The sequence below is a fragment of the Ammospiza nelsoni genome, chromosome Z (assembly GCF_027579445.1).
Source record: "Ammospiza nelsoni isolate bAmmNel1 chromosome Z, bAmmNel1.pri, whole genome shotgun sequence".
Taxonomy (NCBI): Eukaryota; Metazoa; Chordata; class Aves; order Passeriformes; family Passerellidae; genus Ammospiza; species Ammospiza nelsoni.
This window is the reverse complement of record NC_080669.1, coordinates 44,416,970-44,443,763: the sequence shown is the minus strand read 5'-3', so window position 1 is coordinate 44,443,763 and position 26,794 is coordinate 44,416,970. Positions and strand designations below refer to the sequence as shown.

General features: G+C 33.7%; 1 protein-coding gene across 1 annotated transcript in view; it reads right to left on the bottom strand.

The window, feature by feature from the left end:
• Positions 1-3,472: 3,472 nt before the first annotated feature.
• TNPO1 (transportin 1) overlaps positions 3,473-26,794 on the bottom strand; it is a 73,510-nt gene continuing 50,188 nt past the window's right edge. The window contains exons 14-26 of the mRNA XM_059491843.1: positions 25,484-25,709; positions 22,773-22,944; positions 21,439-21,525; positions 20,550-20,657; positions 20,216-20,374; positions 20,036-20,123; positions 18,987-19,085; positions 18,679-18,774; positions 15,835-15,910; positions 14,946-15,045; positions 13,503-13,577; positions 10,616-10,758; positions 3,473-9,109 (exon numbers count right to left, since the gene is read on the bottom strand). Of these exons, the coding sequence (XP_059347826.1) occupies positions 10,651-10,758; positions 13,503-13,577; positions 14,946-15,045; positions 15,835-15,910; positions 18,679-18,774; positions 18,987-19,085; positions 20,036-20,123; positions 20,216-20,374; positions 20,550-20,657; positions 21,439-21,525; positions 22,773-22,944; positions 25,484-25,709 (1,394 nt within the window). The 3' untranslated portion in view covers positions 3,473-9,109; positions 10,616-10,650. The remainder of the gene's footprint in view (positions 9,110-10,615; positions 10,759-13,502; positions 13,578-14,945; positions 15,046-15,834; positions 15,911-18,678; positions 18,775-18,986; positions 19,086-20,035; positions 20,124-20,215; positions 20,375-20,549; positions 20,658-21,438; positions 21,526-22,772; positions 22,945-25,483; positions 25,710-26,794) is intronic.

Genomic DNA, 26,794 nt, shown 5'->3' with positions numbered 1-26,794 from the left:
CTGACTGTAATTACTTAGCACCAAAGTGCTCCATAGTACACCACCAACTGTTGTGGTGCTCTGATCACAAAGATCTTCTCCACTTGTTATAATATACAACAGAAAAGTAAATTGGTGGAAGGGTGTGAAGCCAAGCTAATAAGATTATGTGGTATCTCTAGAAAGTGCTCTTAGGACAACATATATAAGAAAAGATGGTACTTGTGTTCTTAATAAGCCAAAGACAGTTTAAAAGTATTACTATACTAACAGAAGGACAACTGACTGGGATTCATGCCAGACAGTAAATGAAAAAATGAAAGATATTGGTCTGGACAGGTATTTTAGCTGCCTAGGTGGGAAGTAGCCAATGAAATATTGTGAAAAAAGTGAAATGATTTGGCTATACAAATCCTTAACTAAGACTTAACATTAAAATCAGAATGTCAGTATGAACAGGATGGTCAGTGAATGGCTTGCATTTGGGCAAAAGTAATGGTATGTGAAAATGATTCTTACCTTTGACTCTTAACATCCATGACACACTGATGCCTACCTACTGGCAGCCACCAGCTTTAGCGAACAGAAAAAAAATGTGAACTTCAGTGTCCTTGTCACTTCAATAAAACTCTTCAAACCTAACTCCTTCTGAAGATGTGTAGTAACAATTTAGAAGGCCTCCTGTCTGCTCACACAGAAGACATTGAAGGTTTATTTTTTGTTGGTTTTATATTTGTTTTTATTTTTCTGTGGGTTTTTTGTGCTTGTTTGTTTTAAAGGTACAAAAGTAGTCAAGATGCATATGGGTCTTAATCAGAATAACTAAACTCTGAGTTATTACATCAGGCAATTGTCTGTGTTAAACACTGCCTTTTTTCATGGAATGAGAAATTTACCTGACTGAGTGAATGCTAGAAACACAATTCAGAGCATGGTCTACGGTTCCAGCTGGCTTCCATCTGGTTTTGGCCCAATGATGAAAATGGGTTTTGTGTTCAAGGATAAGGAAGATGGAGATAAACACAGTTAAAATTGCCTACATACTCCTGTGGCAGAGTACTACTAGAGAAAGTGATGCAACTGCCTTACTGCCTTATACTAAGATATGTAAAGAATTTTTAAAAATGAACACTTTAATTTTTAATTTGTCCTATGGTTAATGTGATTTTCCACAGCTACAAGGAAAAAGTGCATATATTTACACATATGATTCCAAAAAGTTTATTTGAGCATGTACCTTTCAGAATGAAAAACATATATGCAAGACAATGACCATCATTACATTAAGGAGGAAAAAACCCTACCATGTAAAATGACTCAAAACCTCCATTTGAGATATGATTTTATTAAAAGAAGACACTGAAAGATGTGTTTCTAGGAAGAAAAATACATTCAAATTTAGTTGTAAAACAGTTTTCCACTATTTTTTGGTTTAGTTCATATGCAAAATCCTTCTTAGAATGGTATCCTTCACTGTCTTGAGTTTTCAAACTACAGAACCCTTTAGTTTTCATACCTGTAAGTAAAACTTCTCAGTAAGTCAACATAAATGTAAAACTAAAAGATAGCTTGAGAAAACTGTAAATTAAATATACACTACCCTGTAAGACATTACTTAACAATAATTCCAGGGTAAAAGGACAGGTAAATAAATCTCACTTCCCTTTGTGTAATTTATCAAAGAAATAAAATTCTATCTAGTCTTTCTATTAAACAAAGAGAGTGCAGAAGGAAATAATGGAAATTTTAAAACTATTGGCATAAGTTACAGTAACACTGCAGTAGTTATGCATCCAAATTAACCAGTATGCTTTAAACACAGGAAGACTTTGAATTCCCCTGTATATTTAATACAGGAAATTGATGACCATTCACTTTGCCAAGGGGCATGAAGAAAAGGAAAAAATAGGTCAAACTGTCATATATAAAATGTATATATATATATATATAGTGTAACATTTTTTTCCTATTTTTTAATATAATTTGAAGTATGGAAATACATATTTCCATATATTTCAAAATTACAAATGAATATTTGAAAAGTAGTATTTATACCTGAAGACACCTATATATATATAAAAAGATAAATATATATCTATAAATACCTCCATTTTAATTTTCACAATTCAAATTGAAGTCTGGTAGACAAAGAGTTTGTGTCACCAAAAAAACCTCCGAAAAACTGTGACTCAGAAACAATTCCTTTTATGGCTTCACCTATACATCTATTTATTAATACATGTGCAGTATAATTAGATCTGCTTTGCTTGAATTGGATGGATTATAAGAAACTACTTAATTTTAAGTCTGTCATTATTCAGATTAACATTTGGATGTCTTCTGAGAGGTTTTAATAGTCTATACTGCTCATTTTATGCAGAACAAAGGTAAATGCCTGTGAGAGATCAGTCCTTTATCATGCAGTCTGTTTCATTGTGAATCATTCTGGGAAAACAAAAGTTACCAACAACTAGTCTGTGAACACCCAACATACATAAATTATTTTCTACACACCCTATGCCTATTGAAATGCCTCTTCACTTGAATACAACTTTAAATGCCTTTTTTTTTTAAATAAATACCATGACATAAACTTATGTTCAATCTTTTGAACCTTTCCTTCATTTAAACAGTTTCAGCCAAGTGTACAAGTAATTAGTTATATTAGTAATAAATTTCATTATAGTATTTATATGTATGCACTTTCTTGCTGTATTAGTCAGTTGCTTATATAGTGTAATGACTAAGTTCAATAAAATTATGAATAGATAAACAATCTGTGCTAGACACATGTCATGGTCTAAGTTGTCTACATGCTATTGATCAAGTGTTAAATATTGGAAGTTCATAAAATCATAAAATGTTCAACATCATTAAATGTTCAACTCCACATGTGTGGATTGAAAGAAACCATTGTTTTGTATTTTAGAGACTTCTAATCTATAGAACTTCCTGAAGTTCTGTAAGGACAGCTCTTTAAATAGTTTGTATTACCATGATCCCATGCAAGCTAGATAAAATTAGACTATGATCACTGCAAATTTTGGTTCAAGGTCTTGCATAATTTGAATTTATTTCTAGTTTACTCATTGTTTAATTATTCACATTATTGATAGCCCAGGAAATAAGCACAAAACTTTTCTCCCCTTTCCCATTTGGTTAAACTTAGCAATTATCAACTGTTTCAAGAAACATAGTTAATGTAACATTTCTCAGTAGTAAAGCAGTTATAGTTATCACCCAACAGGTTATAATTTCAATCCGCCTAAACCTCCTTTTTAAAAATTGATCTACCCTCAAGCAGCGTGAAGTATCTAAACTAAGTTAACATTAAATTATCCAAAGACCATTCTCCTTCAGATAAAACAAAAATCCTTAATTCAGAGATACGAGAATCTACACATGTGAATTAGAAGAGTGTACTACTGGGTCAGGCAAAACATAAATTGAACAATAAATTTCAATCATTCATCAAAAATTGGAATGCAACGTCTATATTTCAACAACTTTATTAACATAGTCAAGCAGTGATTAACATTCACATCTATTATGTCACATCATACAAATGTAAATACAAAATTACTACAGTACAATATATATTCTCTGCATGATCCAAAATATTTGGTGGCCCCAAAAACTCTTTTAAAATTCAGCAGCTTATCAAAAATTAAAACCATATTCTATTTAAAATGAAGTTCTGTTAGCACATAGGCAGACTTCAAGAAATATCACTCAATTTAGTACAGTTTGAGAGGTTGCAGGAGGATATGTTTGAAGGAAACATTCCAACATTGTGGCAGATACAGAAACATAAGATTTAAAGCTTTCAAGCAAAACTTATACAACCTAAGTTGTCAGCAGAAAGATCTGGTCTCCCTTCATTTAAAACTATTTTGTGTAATTCATCCAATTAAAAATTTTAGAAGTCTCTAGTATCACTAAGTCAGACAATGTACAACGTGACTATCTCTTTCCACGAAAAAAGATACTACACTGCAGATTTCAACAGCCAAATAAACCTCTTTATACCAATTGTTTCATTCTCACTGCTGTCCTCACAAAAAACACCCAAACCTGGTTAATTTTGTTGCTCACTTGAAATAAGGAAGTAGATACCTGAAGTGAAAGTAGCACAACATAACAAGTTTATAGAAAAATGATACTATACTGTAAGTGCTGAATTCTTTGAGATGTGGATTTGGCTTACTTAAAACATACTGTAACACCACACAGGGATTCATCCTATAGAGTCATCTCAAACTTCCCTCATTTACGTACATTCAAGCGAGTGAATATCACTATTTTAGCAGAATATACAAGGCAAGTAAGAAGAGTACTTGCCTCAGTTCCCCATTTAAAACTGGCTTGCTCCAACCATTAAGTGCAAAGAGCAAGCATCAGTGGCAGATAAAATGTAGTTTCTACCGGAGAATACATAGAAGACTGATGGATACAAATCATCCTGGAGAATGCATAGCTGAGTGAAATACATAGCTACTGAACAAGATTTATTTATTTAAGGTGAGGTTACGTAATATTTTAACAAATATGTGTGCAAACTACATCAGAATCTATCTGAGATTAACTGCAGGATGTTTTGCCATTTCACTGTAGAGTTTAACCTTCATCTAAGATAAAAAGTCACACTTTAGACCCTATATAAAAGCTTTCTGTCATCCTTATGAAAGATATAGTATGGAAGCAGTTAGTGTTAAGTTACAACTTCTTTCCTTGAAAATATCTGACGCAAAAAGTTTCCAATTTAATGTCGCATTTAAAGCATTTTTTAAAGAAATAATTCAGTTGTTAGAATATGGATGCATTCTCCTTAAGGGAAGAACGTTTTTTTTACACCTTATCTGTTAATACATTCAATATGAATAATATAGGTGAAGCAAAAGTCATTATTGTCCCACAGTAGAAGGTTAATTTAGAGTAAGTTTAAGACAAGAGGAGCTGCCTAAATGAAATACATAAACTGACAAAATTACAACACATTTTTATAAGCATGTGTTATGAACAAAAAGGGTACAAGAGTATTCACCTGAGATAAAGCTAGTATTTGAATATTTCTAAGTAGCGTTGAGTTTTGCTTGAGGAAAGCCACTTGAAGTTTTAAAATATACATTTTACTATTATACAATATATGCAATATAAGTAATTAAGACTGATGCTAACATGAAAGTCCTAAAAAAAAAAATCACAGTGTGTATCAATATTAGTCACAAAATTTATGCTACTTCATAACTTTTAAAAATTATAATGATTACAAATTTTAATCTATTCTTCTAAAAGTGATTTTCTGAGTACAAGCTTCAAGAAGCAATGAACTAAAGCATAAGAATTAGTTTCTTACAATTTAAATATATACATACTCACTGATTAAGAAAAAAATCAAACTTTGGAAAAAAATACAAAACTGATTACTTTTGCTTGCGCTGGTTAAAATAATGAACTAGTCTGTTTTCCAAAATGAAATGAGTGGTTTCCTGACTGTGTTATGAAAAAAATTTAATATTGAACTTCACTTAAGACTAATTTAACAGCAATTTTGAACTGCCAAAAAGATGCATTTATAAGGATTTTAAATACACTTTCTGTTACCAACTTAGGTTGATCAGCAGCTTTTTTTCACTCTCAGAATCCTTCAAAAAGGGAAACTCAAAACAGGAAAAAGGCATATATAAAAACAGTAAACACTGACCTCCTGAGGTTCCTACAACAAAATTATTCAAGTAGAAAAATCTACACCATTACATAGCAGCGGCTATTTCTGTAGTTTAGCACACTAACAGCACTTTTTCAGTGTGTAAGGAGCAAATGAAGTAAGCCGTGCTTTTAGCATGCCAAGAGGCAGAAACACTGGAATGTAACAAAGACAAACTCACAATTCTACCAGAACATCCAGTCAACATTCAAGAACTGTCAAGACTACACCACAAGAATTAAGATGCTTTTTATATATCCCATGATGCAATAATTCAATTTTAAATATTAATGCTGTTTCAGAACTTCTCTTACCTCACATTACACCCTAAAAGGATTCTGCAAATCTCTGCACTATATTATGCATTGGGAATATGGTTTACTTGCTTTAAAATATACCATGAGAGAACTTATTGATACAAAACACTATTTTGTTTATTCCTGTACTAGTTATTCCTGCCCTTTTAAATTATTTTCCTTGTTGTCATAACAGATTAGTTCACATCTGTACAAGTATGTATTAAAACAAATATGTACAAAAGTGGCATCCTAAGCTAATGCAAGGTGAGGTGGAGTGGTTTTATTTGGTTAAAGGGGCTTCCTGAAATTTAAGAAGTTTAGTTAAACGAAGATTTTAGTTGTTATGCTACTGTATGATTTGGGTAGGTTTTCTATTCTACAAACTTTTAAATGTCATTTCTCTGAAACTCTTCCTTAATGTTCAAACACACTTAAAATTAAAGCAAGTTTGGGTCTAAAAGAACATCCCAGCTTGCTAGATGTTGGGCAGGGATGTTCCCTTTCAAATTAAATTTTTTAAATTCAATTTTACTGATTTTTATCAGAATTATTAGTTGAGAAGGTATTTTTGGTTTGCTATCAAAGTAAAGTAACTTGAAAGCAAGTCATCACATGCAATTTTGATCAAATTGAATGAATACTATGTCCTGGCATTATCAAATATATTTCATACAATACATGTCCAAACTGTGCTTCAGGCATAATCCCCTAAAATTTGCAATGCCAAAAAAAACCAGGTGGGGTGGATGCGGACAGGACACAAAACATGCATGTGATCATGCACTGAAAAAGAAAAAAAGTCTAAACTCTTTAAACAGCATTTTAAAGTTCACACTCACACAGCTCGAACTTCAGTGCAATAGCTAAATCATTCAACAGTCAAAGAACAGAACCATGCAAAGAAGAGCAAGTTCTTAAAAAAGCCCCAACCAAAAAAACCTCAAACCAAACAAAATCAAACCAAACCAAAAATAACAAAAAAACCACCCCAAAATCCCAAACCAAACCAAAGAAAAAAACCCACAACCTCCTCCACGACCCCCCAAAAATACACAAAAAAACCCCAAAAAAACAACTAACCAACAAAACAAAATAAAACAAAAAATAAAAATTAAAAAAAGAAAAACAAAGAAAAAAGGAAAACACCCCCCCAAAAAACAAACAAAAAACCAAAAAAAAAACCCCACAAAAAATCAGAAAACACCAACTAAACCAAAAACTGTTATCCAGTATCCATTCTGCAATGCAAAGGTGAGAAACTAAATCTACAAAAAGGCTGTTATGGCTTAATTTTGTTTTGCAGATTAATAATGCAGCACTTGAAAAATGGAAAGGTGTGGCTTCACCTCTGACCAGCAGAGCTAAAAATCTCTCCATTTTCCTTTATCATCATGGGATACTCTTTAGGCAATCTAAATTAATAAAGACTTGCCACTTTCAGATGGACACAAGATCAAGTGTACCAGTTAGGATTTCACATTCACAGTACATAAGAAAATACACATGGAAGGAAAAGTAAAGCGTTAACTTAACAAGGATTTATTCACAGGAATACATGTAAGTAGAGAAAAAAAAAACACAACAGAAAAGCTAAACAAATGAAATGAAGAGGATCCAAACCAACTTTCACTCTGTAGCTTTAAACTTGCACCCTTGTGCATTTAACTACATCACAAAGGGCCACCAACATGCGCCGATACAGTGTAGATACCCTGCATTACATCCATTAACTTAAACATCTCTTAAGATCATGCTTTGAACAAAAAGAAAGCGTAGAAGATAATACGTTGAGTGGGAATAAACACAAATATAGCAATCTTGTCATCAACTTCTACAATTGTCTTTACGTGCCAACTAACACTTATGCAGCCTTTAACGGGTCTTACCATGTAACTCATTTTAGAGATTCTGATAAAATCACTAGTATATAACCATGCAGAAAGCACATCACACTGACAGCACAGAGGCAAAAATTTTGCACAGCTATATCAGCTTTCCACATTGTGCAGGTTACACACAATACAATATCAATCTTAATCTTAACAGATCCTAAAAAGGTATTTCAAGGCCTAATTGTTAACTACAGTACTTTATATCTATATTCTTAATAAAAATAAATTCCACTGAATCTTAAAAAGGAATTTTAAATGCAGGGTTATATTGAATTTAGGGCTATATTGAATTGGTAAACTGCAACACAAAACTGGCGCAACATAGGTAAATGTATACCAATTTCACTCTATGTGATGCAAGCATGCTACTTTCCCACTAATTAAAATTACTTCTGATCACTATGAGCCAGAACGCATGCCTGAACCTTAAACTGCAAGTTAGGAATAATGCCTTACTCTAGAAATCAAAACTAACAGAGTACAATAATAAAATCATATCCACTACCTTGGTTGTTTCTCTTAACGTAAAAATTAAGATGTCAATCTTTCCTTTGCAGTGTACCTCTCTTTACCCCAAAAATGATAGGAGTGACTTATTTGGCAGCTAGCAGGTTGCTTCATTTTGTCCCAGTTAACCTTTATTATTTTATGATGGGGTTTCTATACTGTACACTGCAAGTGCCTGTTCCTAATACAGACACAAGCTGCATTTTAACTGTACTAACTTCGTTTGTGTAGTTCTTCATTAACATGCAAATATCTAGGTATCCCCAAGCAGAATGAAATAATGTAGAAAACCCTTACTTAAAAAAACAGAAAACAAAAAAGAAAGCCTTTTACTGTTTGTGACCCCCATTCTTAGGTTTCCTTTATTGTGCGCAAAATATTTTTCCTCTTTACGTATCCCTATGGTTCAATTATATGGTTTCTTATTTTGGTACAAATCCCCATAATATTCCAGAATGTGCTGTTTTGTGACTAGATTCTTTTTTTTTCTTCTTCACATCCAGTGCAGAGGTGTAATAGGAGACAGATTTCCACCCACAAAGGCTCCAGATGTTAAAACATTTCCCAACATCGACTTAATACAGTGACGGCAACACCTCCCTCCCGCCCCTCCCAGTAGGGTTGGGATTGTACTGTATTCCCTACTGGTTTACCCTTCCCCCCAGTAAAGGGTAACATTTTCCCTGGGTGCAGAGGCTCCCTCATAGTCTCCCAGACTGAAGGACCTGTAAAGGGAAAAGATAATGGTATAATTAAATCTTACCTGGAACCTCTGGCAGATAGGTACATAAACAGAGTCTTTTTCAAGCACTAAGTGCCAACCTCTAACTTAAAAATGAATTTATGCCTAATGCTCCCTTTTAAGTCTGCTAAGAAACCAGCCCATTTGTATTAGATAAATTACTATTCATGAAACAACAATACATGCTTTCAAACTACATTGACAATTCCACTATTGTGGAATTTATCTTAAACTCAGATTTAAGATAAAAGCACCCTATATATTCTAACCAGTTTTTCCATTTTTAGCACAAAATTATGAGGTAGTTATGATATTGAAAAAGAATATTAAACATATCTGCACCTGACCTAGCAGTTTCTCTTCTGAGTGGATTAAACAAGATAGCCATACCTTCTCTGCAGTTGAAACTGAGAACAATGGTGGATTTTATCACTTTTGTTTCCTTTTCATCAGGAAGAGAAAACATCCTCATGTCAGAACTAAAATACTCTCATTGATAAGTATGTAGCTGTTTTATTTTTAATCCATTGTTCTGATCAAACACGTAATTTTATGACACTGACTTTGAAAAAAATCTTAGGCTGAATTTTAAACACTAATTGTCCATTCCAACACTAAACAGAACTGCATGACTCACTCTCATAATTTTAATACAAAAATTCTACTAAAAGTATCAAATTTGTATAAAGACTAAAAGAATAAATTTAATTCTCTCTTTTTTTGGGTAATACAATAATCTCTTCACAGTATCACACATGGGAAATTTGCTTTATACAGCATACACAGGTAGCATACAAACAAGGTGGTGTAATAATAGAGGTACTCTGGAATCCATTTTCACTGTTCTTTGTCGAAACTGAATCATTCTCCACACACAAGTGTCTAACAATTCTAAGTTGACACAAAAAATGAAACATGGCAATAATAAACACATATCAGACTCCCCCAAACATCAAGCTATACAGTTACTGTAGTTATTAGCATAGCATTCTTTATTCAGTGGAAAGATCATTTAGTGTGTAGTTAGGAGGCCATGAGACTTCTCACAGCTAGTGTGTTAACAAACCTGCTTTCTTATCCTAGTAGAGTATTCCCTCTTAGACCACATCTGCCATCTATTAATTCACAACATATAAGGTAGCCTGTGTCTTTAGTACGAAGACTTGAGGATTATATTCATCACTTTGCTTATTAAACTTGAACCAGCACTTTGTCATACCTATACTTTCAACTTTCTTGATAAACTAATGTGTGTATCATAGACTCAGTTTTTCTTTCTTTCTTTCTCTCTCTGTAACAATAGAAAAAATGAGACAAATGCTTTTGCTACAATCCCCATCATTTAGGTATATTATCATCCCTTCTTTCTTTCCTTCATATACAAAGTAGTAGCTCAGCAATTCTACACTGATGAAGTAATGATGTTTCATATGATGCAAACAGGGAGGAAGTCCCAGTTCTCTCTGGCAAGCAAGACTCATGTGCTTACCTCTAATTATGGGACTGCAGCTACAGTGCATGAGGTTAAACTCCATAGTAAGCTGCAAGGCGCTCTTTTAAGGGAAGAGGAAACTGGTCAGAGAAACGCCTCCAATTCTCATCCCCAACTTGATTTTTAAATCCATGAAGAATCTACAAATGAGAAAGGGGAAGTCAAAATAAGCAAAAAATAGAGGCTACATTATTTACTAGCCTCATATGCTGTAAGCCACAAACTGCTGAGTTGTACATGTGGCAATTTGAATTCTTCAATATCATACTGAAATGCTACAAAGAAGCAAAGAAGTAGAGCAGGGTCTTTCTAATGTATTTCTTTAAAGGTGACATAAAGAATACATAAAGAACCCAAAGAAAGTAGTGTATGTATACGTATTTATATATATTTTAATAGGTAACTTAAAACCTAGGGTTAAGCCATTTTAGAATGTTTAACTATAAATTTTTTCAATTCATTTTTCATCCATCCATCCATCCATCCATCCATCCATCCATCCATCCATCCATCCATCCATCCATCCATCCATCCATCCATCCATCCATCCATCTGACATATATTTTAAGACTACTCTATTCATATTTATTTTTTAACAGATGTGAAGTATGTTGTGGGAAGCTGAGTTAAACAGCAGCCATCTTTTAATAGAATGAATACCTGTCAATTTCTAGGACAAATATAAAATCTTTGAGAACTCTGTTTTCTGCATAGAACCTCTAAGACAACTTCACTAAAAATGAAGCTCTTAAAACCTTCTTTGTTTTGAAATAACAGGGATCCACAGTTAATGGCATTCAAAATCCAGTGAAAGAGGAAAACAAATAATCTACAGGTTTCTGTTTGGACTGTTGGATGTAATAAACTACCTGAAAATGAAATTACGCTATTAAAAAAAAAAAAATCTTAGTATGTTACACCTTTAAACAGCAAGTAAAAGCAAAACATTAGAAAGGACAAAAGCAGAAAGAATTACTGTTCCTCATAGAAAATTATACCAAGAAAATATGAGAAAATATGAAGTTTTGTTTTCCCTTTTTACATTCACTGTAAAGAATTGTGGAACAGTCTGTCATGAACACATCCTCAAATAAAAGGTAATGTCAAAATTCAGGCTCATGGTAACAAGTTCAACACAAGACTGTCAAGCAGATCTGCTTTTAAACAGATGTAGTGGTAATGGCATTACATGCAACCAGTGAACTTACTGCTTTTCTCCCTCTCACAAGCAGGCTCTTTCCTAAACCCAAATGGTTTCATATTAACCAGCTGAAAAATCTAAGAATGCTCAGTGATAGACAAAAGGTTATGAGTCAGATTTTGACACTGGCAGCTCATCTATCCATGCTCTTGAAAGTATCTTCTCTTGCAGTTCTAGTACTAAAGAATAAATAAATTTTAAAGAAAATCCCAAAACCTGGATAAATCCAGTTTATTTCCCTTGTTCCCGAAGTCATAATTAGTGTTTGAAAACATCTACTTGTACTACAGCAATCACATACCTGTGAAGAAGTTGTCTAAAAACCCTATGTGTTATCACTGAAGAAAGCTTTGTCTCCTTTTCTGTAAGGCAAATCCCACAAAACTACTTTAAAATTGCTTGCTTAAAAAAGCAAGGATGTCCTTTTGCCAAGCGACCAAGAACCACTCTGTTTAGATTTGAATGCATTGTTTCCCAAACGGATCACTTAGGAAGGATCTGAAAAAGTTTAACCTGCCGAAGGATTGATGCAAAAACATGCAAGTGAGACTGCTTTGGTCAATCATCACAGACTCTATCATGGACCCCCTTTTAAGTTGTAGTTGCTGTTTCATTCTGTTGATGTTTGAATACTCATAGCTGCACCTTTTCTAGATCTAATGTTCCTTGGAAGGAAGCCGGTTATCTGAGAGACTAACTAGGACAGCAAGATTTCTGCCTTTACTCTTAAAGATGGGATAAAAAAGTTCTAGTTTCTGATTTGATGCTCACACATGTCATTAATTGAAGAAGAAGTGCCAATACCAATCCATGAGACTAATAAGTACTTATGAATAAGTACTTATGAAGTACTTATCCATGAATATAAGTACTTATGAATAAAGCAAAAAACTTTTGCTTTAAGAATATCATGAACCTTACTTTTGACATAGAACTTCCTGAAAATGGGGATTTCACTTCAGAGCTTGTGAGTTAAATCACTTTCTCTCTTTTTTTTTTTTTTAATGTAAGACACTAGTGCCAAAATACAGTGTAGTGCATTCTGGGTAAGGCGTTTTTGTTTTTTACTAACTCAATACAAGGCAAACAGTCCTTTAGTTTAAATTCTACTGATGCTTTGCCTAGGGATAAGCAAATTCTTATACCCATTCTTTGGTATAACCGCATGTTAGTTTCTTGAAACTTACTCAACCAAGAGGGATTCTGAGGAGGATTAAGCAATCTCTTATTTTCAGCAGGAGTTACGAGAAACAAGATACGACTAGGATATTTTTAATTTGAAACTTATGTAGGTCTCCAAAATAAAGTAGCCATCTTTGTGGCAAAAAACAGTCTCGAACCATACAAATCTCATTTCCTGAAAAAAAAGTCTTACATGTAGTATAAACTTGCCTGTTCTTGCAAATGCAGGAAAAACACAGCAGGCTGGAAAGCTGTTTGAGGATCATTATCACTTCAAAAAACACCTTAAGTGATTTGCAACTATTTTTAAAAGTTTGGAATAACCCAAATGCATATAAGAAGACATAGGTTAAGTCAGGATTTTCATGTTGCTTTGTCTCCATGACCACAAACACAGTAAGTGCTAGAAAGCACTTTTACTAGAAAGTGAAACAGAAAGAAAGAAACCAGAGGATGTAAAACAACTACCACTAGGATAAACAACTATCTTAGCAACCTTACCTTACAGAACATGTCTCGAAGATCATCTTTTGGGCTAATCCATGATGCAACAGCATCACAAAAAAAAATAAAGTCCTACAAGATTAAACAATCATATAGGTTAGAAACCTCAATTTATACATCTGATAACAATGCTTGATGTTCGTTCTGTGAAGTGGATGGTCTTTGATCCTAATTTACAACTGCTTTTGCTTTTATGTATTTATTTTCCACTTAATTCAGACAATGATAAATTACTGCATGCCTAAATGTTCAGCTACAGAAATTGCTGAGTATCTCAGATTAAACCACAGTGAAAACAAACATAACTCTCCCCTCTGCACCACACTAGTATAACTTTAATTCTTTCAGTACACCTACAAATGCACTATCTACTTCCTTTACTCACAAGCAACAAATGTATCTCTCACACATTTCCAGTCAGGGAAAAAAAATCTGTTTTATTCCTTAAAGTAATTTTTTTCTGGGACACAGAGAACATTTATCATACAGGTTCAAAACTAAAGCCACTTCAAAATCCCTATACCCCATTCATCTGCTGTCATGCATTACCTCCTCCCACACCAACAGAACACCAGTCTTTGAAAATAGTGTTGCTAATGCAAGAAATAGGAACTGAGGATGATTAGAGAGAAAAGATGAGTTAATGAAATGGGTCCTTATTTAACCCCTCTCTGTAAGCTATGCGATTGCACAGACAATAGAAGACTGCAATGTAAAGTACAGAATAAGGCCAAAATGAAAGGAACCACACATTTCAGAACAAGGCAAATGCTCAATTCTTATGTTTCAGGAAGAAGAATTCCAGGCAGAGAAAAGGGAAAGATCAATTTTGTTTTCTTCTTAAAAAACATTACATTGATACAGCTTTACTTTAGAGATGTGGAGACTAAAGATCAAGTCATATTCTATTCTTCAATTGTACCATTTCTTTTAAAGAGTTGCATGTTCATTGTCACGCTGACTCCTGGAAAAATTGATCCAACAGAAACAGAATATTCCCTACCCAAGTGTTAAGAACAAAGGGGTGGTTACTGGTTTTGTTTTGTTCTTGTTTAAAAAACCTAGGTTACATGTGGAAAATGGGTCTAAGAATGTCAACTTCTACCTTATATTTGCATACAGATCCTGACCACAACCTGACAGAAGTATCAAAATACAGTTATTTTAATCGAAGTTCATTATTTACATATTCATTGCAAGTAAAATAGAAAAACTCATTTTAACAGTACTTCTCCTCTTTCCTTTTTAGCTGACAATTACTGAAGGATCATGACATACATCATTCACAATATAAACATTTTGGGCTCCTTGACTTCAAAATAAAGCTACATCACGTACTGCAGAGAATCTCTTCAAAGTAAACTTTTTCATACTCCATATACAGCTTTCACTAAATTTCACGTAAGTAAAGAAAAGTTAGCATCTATTAATGTATCTTACTTGGACTACGCCACTGGGGTTGACCGTAATCATGGTACATATCCCACGGAATGCTGAATCCTTTTCCTCATTGTCTCTTATGTTTCGCAGAGAGGTGCACCTAACAAATTGGAAAGCAAAACTTATATCACTTACTTTTCTTCAACCAAGTCAAAACTAGATGACAGTATCTGATGGAATAAGTCACACTGATAAGATTATCTGAAACACAATTTTTAACACTTAGAAAAACACTTGTTGCACAGTTTTTACTAGCATAATACCATTAGGCATCACCTCCAGAATCTGGCTTTTTGTTATACTGTAGTCAGAAAGTGTGACCTCTATTCCATTAAATACAAAAGAAACATGTATCTGAAATACTTATAGAAACTATCATTATTAGAAGCGGAACATAAAATACTGTCACAGTATGAATTATGTCAGATACCACTTACAGAACAGTTATTGAACTTTTACAGCAGCAAGCAAGCTATTTTATATGTAACAAATCTATAAACATATATTCCTTACAGCATTTCAAGCCTCAGACTGAATTTTAGGTAATGCACAGTAAAAATTTTACAATATTTGCATGCATTGTATTATCATTCTGGTGGATTTTAAAATGCTCTTTCATAGTCAAGCTTTAACACAGCAAGCATGTGACAATCTTATCCCATGCATAAATTAGTCGTTAGCCACAACATAAAGAATACATGACGGTGCTACTAAAAACTCACAAACCTGATAGGACAAGATTAGTCACATGGTTGGCAATGATTAAGGATTGAGATTTTGTAACCAACTGAAAATATATCTAAAAGTGAGATAGAGAGAAGAAAGAAAGAAAGAAAGAAAGAGAGTGAAGAAAAATGAATTAAAAAAAAAAAGATTGAATAATACACACCAGGGTCTTATAAACTGCTGTAGCATGGGGGCCACCTCTTGAGGACAAACGTAACCAAGACGACCAATTGTTATTGCTAAGGTAACGCAATCACGGTTATACACCACCAAACGCCAACCAAGACATGAGCAAATGAGGGGGGAGGAGAAAAAATAAAGAAAAAACAACAAATAACTCAGAAACAGAAACCAACAGAATCTGTGTATGATAATAAACATAAGATTTCACCAGTGCTGTTTATTACCACCCCCTAAATAAGAGGCAGCAACATATATGGTATACTCTCCAAGGTAAAAGAAAAAATTAAAGAAGTATGAGAGAACACCAAAAACACAATTTTAAATTCAAAGGCTCTCTGATGTAAGCAGTCATTCGGTCCCTCTTCAGAGTAATCATTTACAGTAAATTTACCTCTACACATTTGAATTTTTATTGAAATGTACTATAATGGATATTTTTTTAAAAAGGAAATTAATAATTTTCAGTATTAGTATCAAGTATTCTAAACATTTTATTTTATCCAATATTTAGAATTCAAGGTTTCTATAGACCTAATCTATCAGTAAAAATACATTTCCAAATACTTTTACATAAATATATTGTGGTCTGTCTGAAAATCCTAAATGGATGGAACACTTCTCAAATGTTTATGTCTTCTTCATAATCTCACAATTTAATTTAAAATGGTTGCTAACTCAAAGCAACTGACTGCAGAACATTAATTCATCAATCCTAGTACTTCTCCTGCTCACAAAAATTTTCTTCATAAGATGTACAAGAATCTGACTTCTGATACCAAAGCATGAGGACACACAAAAAGCAAAATTGCTTCACCACATGATCAGGTAGTTTGGTTCTTTGTTCCGAGGGACAGACCAAAGAAAGTACAATGATGCAAATGTGTTTTAATGGTGTTTGCTCAACTCACGAAAGATTAATCTTTAGAAAAAGGAGAGGGTGGGGAATAATGTATCAGAATTACTTGAAGCAAAATACATGAATAATACTAAAATCCAGCAGATTTGTATGAAGCGGAAAAAGGAAACCTATGTTCAAGGGACATACTATGCAACACTCTAATTAACAGGCATTTGTGAACAGTTTCATGAAACATGCAATAAAGCAGATGATGCTTTCTCAAATAAAAGTTTGGTGTAGGATATACTAGTAGTCTCAAACATGCTAATTTCATGTGATGCAGCTCACTGTTAATGTACTGGTATTACTCAACTTCCATAGTGTCTAGAATTTTTTAGCATCTTACAAAACTTCACTGAAGTTCAAATGAAAATACAATTTTAAGTTTTATCTGTAAATTCTTACAGCTACAGCCTGAACAAGGAACAAAAATCTCTGTTGAAGTGTGTTTTCACAATTGTTTTAATAATTAATTACACAGCAAACTACAGCAAAACCAGTACTATTCTTGCACATAGTAGTGGCACACAACAAAATATCCCACAACAAACTTGTAATAAGTACACCACACTCAACATTTATTTGCAGTTATCCATCCACATTTAAAATAATTATTAAGATAATTGAAAAAAAAAAAAATCAATGTTCAGATGCTTCCAAAAATTCTCTTAACGATGGAAGCATACATACATTTAAAACTATTGGATGCCTCTCAGTTACAGGTATTACACATCCATCAGTGCAGAGGAGGAGAATCAGGGCAGGGGTAGGAAAATCTTATACGGTTATACTAGTACAGTATTATACTGTTCTATTACACTATTCCATGGTGTATTTAATATCTAGATATTTGATTCAAAATTTTCTTTTCAAAAATAGTCCCTATGATATGCCGTAAAACTAGGTAAATTTTCTTTTAAGTTCACCTTCCATACTAAATGAGATAGAGGGGCAGAGAACGTGCAGCTTTTAAGTTTAGAGAATACAGAAAGAAAAAAATGCTTTGAAAAATCTCTCTCCAAATTATCTCTTATTTGCTCAAAAATATAACTGAACCATTGTACTTGCATCATATCCAACCATGTCAGAAATAGCAACTAAACAGTCATTTGCTTACAAAATGTTTTTCAAAGAGAAGGAAAAAAAATCCTCAATTAGTAAAATAGTAAACAATAAACCCATCACATTATCTATAGTTTTTTGCTCAAGTACGGAAGGTGCTTTTCATACCAGAACAAGCCCTCTATGAATGCAAAAGAAACAAGCCTCAGAAATTCCAATTCAGTAAGGCATTTGGGAATTACTCCCAATTTGGAATGCAAAGTCAGAACATAAAATATGCATGCCATTATTTGAATTCTTTTCAGGAATTTGCTACTAAGTGACCAGGTAACAGAAATGAAACATTATTTCAGTTATGTTGTGGTAAAACTGCCATCACAGATCTAGATTTTTGTGTATGATATTGTAAGTTTATCCTACAATAAAAGTGTACTTTTTTGTAAAGTCAAAGAGTTCATTGTTTTATATAGGCCAATTATATTTTTCCCAACATTAGACATATATATACAGTACACGTGTAAGGACATGCATACATCAAAATCAGTGAGAAATTAAGTTTTAAGTGTTACTGCATACATTTGTCATATTTCATACATAAATAAAACTGGAATAATGATTAAATAGATGAGAAATAGATATAATAAATGTTATAAAAAGAGAAAGCAATTATAATCTAGATATATGATTTGCTGCAAGACTGAGACTTGTAAGAGCTTGTGCAAAACAGAGTTGCTTTTGCTTATAAAAGCCAAATACATAACAAAATCAGTTCTGGTGCGGCTCCCCTATGCAATTTCAAAAAATAATTATTAAAAAAAAAATCTTTTCATTCCCTTCACCATGTACAGGTTGTTTTTTGGGTACCTGTGTTCTCTAACAACGTCTTTGGTGTGTTGGGTCTGTTAATTATTTCTACAAGCTGGTGCAAGACCATTGGAATATAAGGCTGCATTTCTATACCTGAAACAACAATTAAAAAAAATAGAAGAAAATGACCATTAATATACATAATGTAAACCGAACATGTACATGTAACTTATTAACAAGGACAAGGATCACAAATGTAATTTAAATATTAATGTAAAGGCATCACTTAAAAAAAATTCACCCAAAACACCCAGACAAATAATTCCAAATGTGTACGGAGATTTAAAAAAAAAATTAAATCTTACCCATCTGGATAGAGATTTCTCCGATTGCCCAGGTGGCATTGTTACACACAGAAATGAATTCAGGGTTTAGGTTGGTTCCCAAAATTGGCATGAAATCAGCTGGAAACAACAACAGTTTGAAAACTCATCATACAATAAAACCATCTTGTCTCATTACATTAGGATTGCGGGGGGGGTGGGGAAGGAAGGGATGTTTAAGAAAAAGATAATGTAAGCTTATTTAAATACTTGGAAAGTGTTACATTCAGATTAACAACAGCTATATTCCAGCTATTTATCAGATTAACCTGGAATTTAGAACCTAAGCAGATAAACTCAAATATTTTCCAATTATGATTTTAGAATTTTCCTAAAAGCGTTTATGTAACTTTGATGTAGAAATCTTCCCTCCTTCCCTTTCTCAGGTGAGAGGAGAGAGAGGAAGAGAAGAAAAAAACCACAGCTACAAGCACTAGTTTTATCATATGACTGAACATCCCCCAAATCACTGGGATAACCACATATTCAGCTACCTCTGAAAAAACAACAAAGACTAGAAGGCAATTACATCTTTGATTAAATTTTAAGAAAAGTGAGTTGAAAAGGTCACCATAACATCTGTCAAATAATTTTAAATTCCAAGCCTATCCAAACACTCATTTGGCAAGTGCATCTCAACACTATCTGTGGAAGAAAGACCAAACATTGTGGAAATGTATCACTGATGCTACTTTCCACAGATCTCAAAAGCAGAAAAACAAAGTGAAACCTTATTCTCTACTCCATTTCTGGATTTATATTAGACATATTTTAACTTAAAAATAAATTCAAGTAGAACAAAAAAAGCTATAAAAATAAAGAAGAAAAATGAACTTTTGCACTGTCCATAAAAATAGGAACATACTTTCTTAACATACAATTAAAGGGACAAAAGACTACAGACTTTTGCAGAAAATTACCAGGTATCACACAATAAAAAGGCAACCCACAGGACACGGTGCATAACAATGGCTAATACAACCTCTTAGACATTTGAAAAACAAGTTAATAAACATGTAAAAGAAACATACCGATGCAAGGCTTAACATGCTGAAAACATGCCTTTGTCAGGTCACCTAACAAAGCAAAAGAACTCTGCCGTACCTCAGGCATTTTGTCCTAAAGAGAGGAAGAAAAAAGTTACAATTCTCTAAGAGTTTCTGATTCTCTGAATAAAGGAAATGTGTAGATCAGATAGCTTATCATCTCACCTGCATGCATTGATACATTAATGTCAGGATATTGCTGCGAGCCACTAGCTGTTCAATGTTGCCTCCAAGTCCTTCAGCTAAACCACTGAGTAAATCAAGAGCCACAATCATGAAATCTTTATCTGGAGCCTCATATTGGTCTGGCTGAGCATTATGCAACTGCAACAAATAAGTACACATTTTCAAAATTATACTAGATTTTCTCAGGAGTACAATGAAAAAGCTGCAGAACTGCACCTTCATGCAGATATTCAATTCCCCTGCACATCTCTAATTTTACATAGCTAACACTTTGGTTTAGCGAAGTAACATTGGAATAGTTATAGCAAAATACCATGGCTTGTGCAAGTGTCTTCTGCACCAGATTTACACAGCGCTGGTACACAGGTTCACAGTATGGAAGAAAGCCAGATTGCAAGGCAGTAGCAACTGACGACAGGCACTGGAATTAAAAAAAATGGAGAGAGAAAGCAGTCACTACTTTTCTTCACATGCCTGAAGAATCTTTTACTTGGGAGAAGGAATTTGGAACTTAGGATTTTAAGTACATCAACATTTAACTGATTAAGCAAACACAACCTAGAAAGGCGGTATTGATTTAGCTGAGCCAAGGCAACTATCAACAAGTTGTTACATGCTCCTGTGTACACCAGTTGAGAAAATTTCTCAGCAGCAGCATCTTCTTAAGAGTTAGCCAAGAAAATGCATACAAAACCAGTTACAAGAGTTCAGACAGCACTTACACTAAGATGCAGTATCTTGACCATAAACAAGCCCCAATATAACCTAAGAGCTACAAAACTAATTTTCCTAGAGGTGTTTTCCTCTAGAGGTGCTTCACACTCAGCAAGTAGAGAGCATTAAACTACATGGCCTGGTTCATACCTTCAGCTTGTCTGACAATAGTTTTAATGGAGGGATGAAGGGAGAGCAAGGAGAGAGAAGACAAGAACAAAAGGAGGATAGAATCCTTTTTTAGTAAAAGAATCCTATCAAAGAAAACACTCCAAAATGGCAGAAAAAACCCTTAAATTATTTCTGCTAAACCTAAGGATATTTATTCAGTCATAAAATTTTCTTACCACGGTCAGAATATTTTTTCCCTAATGGAAAATAGCTAAAAATGTCCGCTTTCATAGTCATGTTTCCTAGGAGGAACACTTTTAGTAAAAAAATTGGTTTCTAGAAAACTTTATAAAAAATATTCACATTTTAACATTTACCTCTAATAAAGGGAAGAGATCTTTATCTTCATCCTTCAGCATGTTCCACTTCTGGATTAATGGAGGCATTAGCATCTGAATATATTCCTGTTTAGAATGAGAATGCTGCTAAAACACTTTACTGCATACTATTCTATTTCAAAGTTTAAAATGAACCGAGATATATTCTACTTTTTCAAATGAAGGAACAGACAGGTGTACTATAATTCAATCACTATTGCAATTCATAGAAATATTTTAATATTAGATTTTACAATTTGCATTTGATATTTTTTCCTAAAGCACATAAGTACCTTTACAAAGTGAATCTTTTCCTCCAGGTTTGGTTTTAGCATACCTGCCCAGGTTATCTATCTGACTGCCACAAGGCGTGCAGAAAACATTTTTATATTTACATTGTGGCTCTACATGTGCCATCTGCTATTCTCAACCATCTTCTACTGCCCTGATGCTATAACCCTAGATCCATGACCACAAGTTCTCTGAAACTTCTTCCTCAAACTAACAATCCACAAAGAAAGTAATTTCCTATCTCTCGAGAAGAAGGCACTTAGCCCTTCTATATAAAGCTGGATTCCTTGCCACTGCACAGCCACAGTCACAAGGACACTAAGCAAGGCATCTCTAAAGTGCTGTTGCTTGCAGAAGATATCCAAAGAGGCAACTGCTTTTGCTATGTCCAAAGGTACAAAATTCTAACTGACTAAACGAAGTCCCACCCTCATCAGGAGCTGCCATTTAGCTTCCTCCTGGTACTGTAAAATATCAAGGTTGCCAGGCTCAGAGAGAGACTGCAAAACAGGTCCTTTGCTGTTGTGGGGTGCAGATGGCAAGTAAAATGGAAACAATGAAAAATATTTTTTTTTTAGGACATATATGTAATTTGATGTGCTATAGAGAAATAAAACAAGTCTCAATAACCATCATAAGATGCAAATACATGACATGTGCATCTTCTACTAATTAAAACGTGTACACTAAAAAAAACCCCACCACATTTGCCTGTGTGTTATCTGTGCTTTGTCCAAATGGAGTATCTATAGTGATATCTCCTCTGAGCTAAAAAAAACTTGAAGCATGTAGAAAACCATGACGAACAGCACATTTGACAACAAATCACACACTTCTGATTGTTCACTCAAAATGGCAAATATTTGTGTAGTGGGAGAATTACGTGAAGTCTATGTATTTTATCAGTAAGCATGTAGTACTAATAAAAGGTAAATGGAAATATCAGCATTTCTGGTTTATAACATCTAAAGCACACTACAAAAAACACTGAACAAGTTTTTAAAATATAGTAAGTCCTTCTACAGAACATAAAGTATACTCACTGGTTTATTTAGATGATGTCCTACAGAATCTGCCAGAGTTCCTATAGCATCATAAAGAATGAGCAGGTTTTTATGCTGGTATTTACTAAATGCGAAGACCAAAGTGTCAAGTATATATGCAAGATAAGGAACAAGCTCTGTACAAGCCTCCTCTTCTAGAGTAGCAAAGGCACTGAAGGACAATAAAACAGGTTAGTACCTTGGAAATAATGAAGCAAGACACCCCCCAAATGCCCTACTTAACCTCTATCTGTTTAAACATAAAGCTATATTTAAGTCCTCAAATTCATGTAAGATATACTTCCAAAAAGGTGGTACTTAAATAACTTTGATCTTTTTTAACAAAATCCCCCATAAGGATCCAGCTCTTACATTGTGAAGAACAAAATTTTAAAGTATTGCCATAGAATTCCTTAGGGAGTGCCCCACTTAAAAGAAAAGCATTAGCCAAACAGTTACAATATACTAACTAAAATAGAAGGAAGCACCACAAAAGCTGATTATTTAAATTAAAAATGGACCACTATCTTTAATGTTTGCAGTAGCTGCACCTAGCCATTTTGATGCTGCTGTGCCAGTACAATGCAAACATCACCTTGTACTGTAAGTTTTTCACGACATAGAAAAATACATAAAAAGACATGGAAAACTAAAACCAATACAGAGGATGAACAGTTTTAGCTGCTCTTGGTCAAAGCATACATCATGACATCATAGATACTTTTCAGCTTATCTGTCCAGTGTTTCAGCAGCAGCATTAAGAAAACCCATCCAAAATGAAACAAAATAAAAAAAATTCCCCCACACCAGAGACACCGCTTCAGAGAAACATTAAGGAAAAAATTATTGAGCTATTGAAGATATACTGGCCTAGCTCTCTCAATAAGATTATTATTAGCTAGTATCTGCACTAAAATGCATGCACCACTGCAAGAGATGAACACTCCACTGTGTGCTACCAAATAGAGAAATGCAGTTTTTTTAACAAAAGAGAACTGTGAGCTCTAAATAGCTAGCTTTCTTACTTTATTTATTGAACTATTTATTTTTTATTTTATTATGAAGTATTCTTTCAGAAAGGCATACAGCTTGAGCAGGAAAATAAATGTCTTTCAGTAAAATATCATTCTGTGTGTCGCCACCAAGAAGCAGTTTTTTGAAAGTACAGAAGTGAATGTTAGAAATCTGCTAGCATACTGAATTTAGGAACAAAAACATACAGTATCCTGTGTTCAATCTTCAATTTGGTAGACATAAACAATGTATGCAACTACTCAGTGCTGGGATGAAGCTCTTTGCTGTTTTCCAAGAAGGTTCACTGTATTTCCTTACAATTAAAAAAGCTAATAAATACGTTTTGACTTGTGACAACTACATTTTCCTTACAGTGAAGTTTCCCAGTTTATTTTTAGTTGTAACAGTAATTTTAGTGAATTTCTGCTCAAAAGAAAGTATCTCAAAACACACTCCATGTCTGACAATGGACTTATAATAATAAAAAAAATCAAGTGTACTGTAATTTTTAGTATTTCCATTCTAGATTTCCTGGTTTCCATGTCCCATTGCACATCTATCATAAGCACCAGGTGAGGTTATTTAACTACACCACAACACAGCTGTGTTTGACTAAATGCAGATTTTCAGCCATGTTCTGGACAAGGAAAGTTTGAGGAGAAGTGGAAAAGTCTCCTTTGAGGATTTTTTTTGGTTCCTTGTTTGTTTTGTTTGGTTTCTTGGGTTTTCCATTTGGGGTTTTTTTTAATAGAATAAAGACAAAAGACGTTAAAGCTACCCAAACTTGTTAGCCAAATTTTTGCAGACATTTGGAGACAAAAAGGAAACAGGGTTTAATTCCTAAATCTTATTAAGTACATTTCACAAAGTCATTGTATCTTCCTCAGGCAAGGATATATTTTCCTTTAGAGCAAAGCTTAGCCCAAGAACTCTGAACTCATCACTCTCCTTAGGCACTAGTGACATTTGGGGGTAGCTGCCATTAGGATTATTATTATTACTACTACTACTGCTATTATTATGTTTCAGGTGTTCAGAGGCATATGTAACTGCTTCATGAAGAAACATTGAAAGCTTGCTGAGTACACTCCAGTCTGACAAAAACTGACATGTAAATTTTTTTGACGCACAAGGGGGTGCACACATTCCCATTCCATTAATGTTGCATCCATTAATTAAGCAGTCAATTTTTTTTTAAGAAGTAGACATGGAGGAGAAGGGCATTGTACCTCCCAACACCTCATTTCAAGAGAAAGATAATATCCCTTGAAATAATCATAAGCAAAATGTTTTGGTAACGCTAAGTACAAATACTTTAAGTAATCTAACGATAGGACAGCTTTCCATTGTATTCAGTTCTGACCTTGTTCACAGACATTTTTAAAAAAGACCAAATTTCTGGTCAATGAAACAGCAATATTGAAAGTAAGTGTTGCAAACAGCTAACTTAATACAAGAAATTTTTTAAGCTGGTGTTTTAGATACTCTGCAAACAAACTGCATAAGAGAAATAGACATTAACTTTTTTCATGTTATTACAATTTGGGAGAAAGTTGCATCTACTCTAATTTAAGAGGAAGAATAAGTTAAGAGCTAGAAATGGAGTCATGCATTGACTGATAAGGGCATGAAAATAGCTTCCTATGGGAAAAAAAGCAGTGTAATGGACAGTGACATTTGCTTAAGCTTTGGCTTACCTGCAGGCAGCTTCTTGTACTCTCTTGTTGCTATCCAAGATACGCTTTAGCAACTCAGTCATTAATGGCTTCAAGTATGTGTCTGGGGGTTGACTAACTACCCAGTGTGCATAGCGACTAAGAGTCCAGCATGTAATGGAGCGCACAAGAGCCTTTTTGTCAGAGAGGCACTGAATAAGGTGAGGGATTAGCTCTGGAAGATATGGAATCATACCCTGCATGCAGCCTGGAAAGAAAAATATAGCTATTGCAGTACCAGAAATAATGAAAAATTCCACTGTTTTCTGTTCACTATGAGAGACATATTTTCATTCTCTATCACATAGGAACACAACATGCAATTAAAAATACAAATATTTTAACAAAGCAACTAAAATATTTTTTTAGGGTTCTAAAAAAATTCCTCTTACATAAATAATAATTATAATTATTATAACACTGCATAATAATGAAAATATTAAAATTATTAGACAACAATTGCATCATCAATTAAAGTTACATTATTTTCAATTACATTTCTACTTCAGTGCTTCCCCAATCTCCAGAAATGCTTTATTGAATGCAGTACAGCAAGTACTACAAATAAAGTTTCTAAAGCTTTAAGTTCCTACTTCAGTCTACTCAGAAAAAGGAAGAAAACACCAAGCAGAGAAAGACTGTCTTGACAACAAATCATCACATGAGAAAGGATTCCTTAAGAAATTCAAATTTCTTCATTTTTCCTAAAATCATACCAATATTGACCACGAATAAAAGCTGCACTCTTCAAGTCAGCAAAGGCAATTAGACACTGAGATTTGCCAGAAGTACTAACTTCCACCTCGCTGGACTTCATATCAAAACCAACTAAAACTTTTCTATTAACTGTAAAAAAAACTATGTTCATTAGACAGTAAGGGGAAAAAAAAGATAATCCAGGCATGAACACAAATCTACTTCTTCAGCTTGCAAAATGGAGAGAGATCAGAGATGCTGGAGCTTCAGGCAAAAGCCAAGCAAGACTGTAAGTAAATAAGAATGGAAGTTAGCCTATTTTAATTGGAGGACCATCTAAAAAATGCATCTTAGTGTACTGAAGTCACAGGAATGGTCTTCTCCATTTCTGAAAACACTTAAAATCCAAAGATAAAATTTATTAAATACTTATCTTCTATGAAATCAAGCTAGTATTTTGAGAGACATCAACACCTCTATACTGTAATGTTTAGAAAATGAGAAATAAAAGAAATTATGTAATCTGTTTAGCCTCTCAAATATGCATAAATTTGAAAATTAAAAATAAAGTAACTGTAGTCACCTATCAGTAGATGG